General features: G+C 57.2%; 1 protein-coding gene across 1 annotated transcript; it reads right to left on the minus strand.

The window, feature by feature from the left end:
• Positions 1 to 905: 905 nt before the first annotated feature.
• On the minus strand, positions 906 to 4,901 carry PDX1 (pancreatic and duodenal homeobox 1; the record flags this gene model as incomplete). The annotated part of the gene is made up of 2 exons (XM_080613556.1): positions 906 to 1,279; positions 4,505 to 4,901. 2 exons carry the CDS (start codon positions 4,899 to 4,901, stop codon positions 906 to 908), a joined length of 771 nt encoding a protein of 256 aa, XP_080469682.1.
• Positions 4,902 to 5,257: the final 356 nt, after the last annotated feature.

The following is a 5,257-nucleotide window of genomic DNA, read 5'->3' on the forward strand; positions in this document are numbered from 1 at the left end:
AAGGAAGATGGTCCTGAGACCTGTCATAACCCCCTTGACACGTCCCGCTCTCGGCTTGCAGCCCGATCTGCGGCTATTTGCTGCCCGGAGAGCACCCGCGGGTTTTCTGGTGCATCTCCGGGCTGACACCCATCCCTCGGGAAACACGCGGGCCGTAACGCCGTGTCAGGCTGTGGCGGAGCCTGAAGGGGGGTCTGGCTACCTGTGCCGGTCATGGAGAGCCGGTCATCGGGGGAGACAAGTCCTGCCCGCAGGACATCAGGGCTCTTGTGGTTTTTAATTTTCCTTTTTAATTTTTTTTCCCGAATTCAAAAGAAAGCGAAACAAACCAGGTTCCAGCTCCTACAGAAGTGAGTAACAGTCCTGGCTGGGTCCTCGGTAGAACCGGTGCCCCTGGGGGCTCTGATCCCTAAGGCCCAGGATGCACGGCTCTGCAGCCGCGCTTGTGCAGCGCCGGGCACGGCAGGTCCCGCGCTCTGGCCGAGCAGCCGCCCGCGGTGAAGCGGCGTGAGCTCGCTTCTCCTCCGGTTTCCAAACAGCTGCTAGGGTTGCGCACACCGTCGGTGCCCGCCCGAGACCCGCCTTCCCCAGGGAAAGCTGCCCTGTCGGGCCCGCTGCGACGCGGGGTGCCCCAAGAAAATGGGGCCCAGCTCGCCACTATCCCGGCGGCTGACTGCGGCCTCCTCCGGCCCCACGGCCTGCAGCGAGCCTCTCCTCGCTACAGCCGAACACTTTCATTTAATTTTCTCAGGACGGGAGTTTTGAAGTGGGGGCATCGAGTTTCCTCAGGGAAGGCGGGCGAGGGTCGGTCACGGCACAGCACGGCGGCGGAAAGCCGGCGCCAGCTTCTCGGCTCTCTCCCCTGTCTCCTCTTCCTCGGCCAGGGGCGTGGGACACTCCATGGCTCACCGGGAATCCAGCTGCCTTCTGGGGGCGAGGTCCCTGGAGGCCCCAGAGGGCAGGTTCCCGGCGGGGCACGGCTGGAGATCCTCCTTGCCCTGAAGCTCCCCGGGGGACACCACGCAGTCTTGCTCGGGGTCATTGCTGTTGCCCGCCCCTCTCTTTTTGTCCTCTTCCTTCTTCCACTTCATCCGCCGGTTCTGGAACCAGATTTTGATGTGCCTCTCGGTCAAGTTCAACATGACAGCTAGCTCCACCCGCCGCGGCCTGGAGATGTACTTGTTGAAGAGAAACTCCTTCTCCAGCTCCAGAAGCTGGGCCCGGGTGTACGCCGTCCTCGTCCGCTTGCTCTCCTCCGGCTCCACCACGTAGGACCCCCCTGGAGAGAAAGAAGGGACAGTCAGTCCCTGCCAGTCCGGTCTCCCATCGGGCTGCGGGGCCGCTACCCTGCATCCCTGCGCGGCACGAAGGACACGCGGGGGAAAGCGGGCGGGGTTAGAGATGTCCTCGGGGAGGTCCCCGGCCGGGCACAGTAAGGGGGTGCTGGTGGTAGCAGTTGCGGCTGCTGCTATTTTCTCTTATAATAATTTAGGGGGAGGTTAGTAGTAATTTGGTGGAAGTTTTCAGGGAACAGCCGCCGCTCAAACTGCGATTGACGCTCAAGCGCCGCTGGTTGCATGTCGCTGAAAGCTCCAAAGAGCTCCAGGGCTCGGCAATTGCAAAAAAAAAAAAAAAAAAAATAAAGAAAAAAAAAAAGAAAAAACAACAAAACGTGAAAAGGGGAAAAATAAAAATAAATTAAAATTAAAATACACATAATCCCCCAACAGCAAAACGGATCCTCTCCCCCCCAAAAAACTTTAACCACCGAACAAAAACAACCACAAAACCAAAGCTATAATAATACAGAAAAATGCTTTCGTTTGTACACACGCAAAAGCAGCCAAATTAATAATAGGAATAATAATAGTAATAGTAACAGTAACAATAATAATAATAATAGAAAATACAACCAAATCTCACCCTTGCAGCACGGGACCCGGAAGAGAAGCCAGCCGGCCAGCGGCGGTCCGGTGGCAGTGCCGCAGCCCGGCAGAGCGAGCAGGCAGCTTCTCCCCGACGGGCCTCGCCACGGGCACCCGTAGGCAAAAGCCTCAAAAAGGTGGTGGAAATCTCACGGAACAAGAATTTGGGGGTTTCTCCCAGGATACCGCCACCGAACAGCCCTGAGCCTGCGGAGGCTTCGGCCTTTTCCCGGCCGCCGAGACCCCCGTGAGACGCAGCGGGGAGAGCGCCGGCATGGCTGCAGGGACGGGACCGGGACCGACAGCAGGACCGCAGTTTCTCCGTTTTGTCAGGTTGGTGAAACCTTGGATCTCTCCTTTCCGCAAACAGCGGGAGCAGCGGAATGGCCGTTCCCAGAGCGGCCCGAGGCACGCGTGGGGCCGGGAGGGCGCTGAAACTCCTGGCCACTATGGCCAGGGCCTGGAGCCCACCTGGGAAGACATTCGGTGGCGATAACGTCTGTAGGGAACAGTCGTTGAAAGAGCGAGACCGAAACAGCCATTTCAAGACAGCTACACTGCTCTTCGCCTCTCGTCTTTCTATTCTCATGGGTTTATATGTACATAGAGTTTATAAATAGAAATATAAACCTCTGTATATAAACTTAAGTGTGTGTGTATATATTATATGTATTAAAATGCATGTATATAGAATCATAGACTGGTTTGGGTTGGAAGGGACTTTAAAGAACATCTGGTCTAACCCCCTGCCACGGGCAGGACCACCTTCCACTAAATCAGGTTGCTCAAAGCCCCATCCAGCCTGGCCTTGAACACTTCCAGGGATGGGGCAGCCACAGCTTCTCTGGTCAACCTGTGCCAGTGCCTCAGCACTCTCATAGTGAAGAATTTCTTCCTAATGTTTAATCTAAATTAGACATAGAAATCTTCATATACAGAAAAATGTTTATAAATATAAGCCTCTGTATATAATTTTTTCTGTAAATATATTAAAATATATATTAATTCGATGTTAAAATAAATATATAGGCATTAAATGTTTGTAAATATAACACTGTGCGTGTGCATGGATCTGAAAAAAATAGCTCTGTTATGGCAAGATGAACCAGTGCTACCGGGAAGGCAGAACACCAGGATCTGTCCATCGGAAGGCGGTGGCAGACCTGTTCCCGTCGCTCGCTGGGCCGTGCTCCTGCCGTGTCCTGCCTGTGGGACCGGGTGAGCCTTAGGGGAGCGGCCGGCAGCTGTCGGTTCGGCGGAGCCCGGGGCCGGGCACGGCGGGTGGCACCGGGCCGGGTTTGCCACGTCCTCTCTGGGCGCCTTTCCCCTGCAATCGCAACACAAAGCCCCGCAGAATCCATGGGCGCCTGCGTCCCAAGGGTGTCCATAAAACCTGAAATCCTTGGGCCATAGAGCTTACAGTATATAGAATCTGTGATTTCTACATTGCAGAACCTCCCGGGAGGGGCCACGGAACAGCTCTGGGCCCCGCGCACCGCTGTGGGAGCAGACCCGGCTGCCCGCACACCCCCGGCGTGCACCACGCAGAGCTGTGCCTTTGCCTGGACCTCCCGGCAGAGCTGGAAAGAACAGAGCAGTGTTTTCGGGTGTTGCGGGAAAAGTTTCGTTTTGCTGATTGTTTGGTCATCTGGTAAGAACACAAAAAAGTGTCGGGTGTCTGTCGCTTTCTCCCATCCGACCCTTTTTAATATATATATTTTTTAGTATATAGATATTATTCCAGAAATTCATTCAATCCAAGGAAAATGATCTGATTTTTCTCTCCATAGGCACAATCCCTGCTGCTGAGTCGAGCATGGGGTAGCATTCCTCTCCCCTTCCTGGCGGTTGCGCCTCCGTGGGGATAGAGGACCGCCGCCTGTTCCCCTCCCTGTCCCCTCTCCCCTCGATCTGAACCGTGTAATTCCCAAACTATTTCATGGTGATTTTAGTACTCCGGTCCTTTTTTCAACTGTCTATTTGAACAAAGCCATTGATATAATATTTGCCGTATAGGCGTGACAAAGGCGCAGGACACGATAACATTGTGCAGGCAGAGACAAGAATATTGTTGGGCAGCGGAACTTTCTGTCTAGATAGAGTTTCTTCCCCTCGCTGGCAGCTCTGTTTCGTTTGTGCATTGTTTCCCCTGCCCTCTGTTTTCACTTGGAAAAGTGCAATTACGACTAAAACCCAGCAGGAAGCGGGAGGAGGTGGGACTGGGGGTCTGGGAGGAACATGGGCTCTGCCGTCGGGGAGAGCCAAGAGGCAGCGGGGAGAGGCAAGGCGGCTGCCCTGCTGTTTCGGGGCTGCTCCGTGTCCTTTGCCGTCCTGCCCGCCGCTTCCCGTCGGCTGGTGTCTCCGCGCCTCATCCTCGGCCCCAGCGAGGAGCCCTGTGGGCTTCAAGTGGGTCTTGAAGGGCTGGAAGGGCGGCAGTAGCATCTCAAGGAAATTACCCTCCAGTACCTCTTCACGCTACATCCGAGCGGCGGGAGCAGAACCGGTGCAGGAGGGGGTTCCTGACAGAGGAGATAGGGAGAAGCGGCGGGACAGGGGCAGAGAGATTCAGCGGGACTTACCGGTCCACTGTCCCTTCCAGGCGTGAGATTTGGTGGACTTCATCCAGGCGAAAGGCACCTGCACTCGGGGCTCCTCTATCGCCCCCGTGTCTGCGCCGTCTGCGAAAGGCAGCGCGTCCTGGTGGAGAGGAGGCAGATGATGGTGGTGGTGGTGATGGTGGTGAAGGTGGGAGACCCCGGCATCTTCTGTGATGGGGGGCACCTCGTAAGGTGAGATGTCTGGCGGGCTGCCTTGCTCGAGAGCCCCTAAGGCGCTGGGGTAAGGAGTCTGCTGCTGCCTGCCCATGTACAGGCAGGCGGGGGGGCCGGAGCTGTAATCCTGCGCCGGGGCTCTCTGAAATGCGCACGACTCCTTATAGAGCTGCGCCGAGGCGTAATACTGCTCCTCGGTGTTCATGGCGAGCGGGGCCGGGGCGGGGGTTCTCGCAGCTTAGAGACACATAGGGCTGCTCCCGCTCCCGGCTCCTGGGATGCCTCTTTGACAGCTCGCCGCCCCGATGGGCCCCGCCGCCCTCCCGGCTCCCGCCGCCTCCCCATAGGTGCCGCTCCCCACGTGAGCCCTCCCGCGGCCCTCCGGGGCGGGGCGCGACCCATAAGAGGCCCCCGTGGTGGCCCTGGCCCGGCAAGCCCCTTCCCCGTGGCCAGGCAGGCCCCAGGACCCCCTGACCCCGCCAAGGGGAGCCGCTCCTTCCTTTGGGGTGAGAAGCCCCGCCGCCAGGGTCTCGAAGGTGTTGCCGCGACGTGCAGGGCTCG

The sequence above is a fragment of the Psittacula echo genome (genome assembly GCF_963264785.1).
Source record: "Psittacula echo genome assembly, chromosome: 3".
NCBI classification, from domain to species: domain Eukaryota; kingdom Metazoa; phylum Chordata; class Aves; order Psittaciformes; family Psittacidae; genus Psittacula; species Psittacula echo.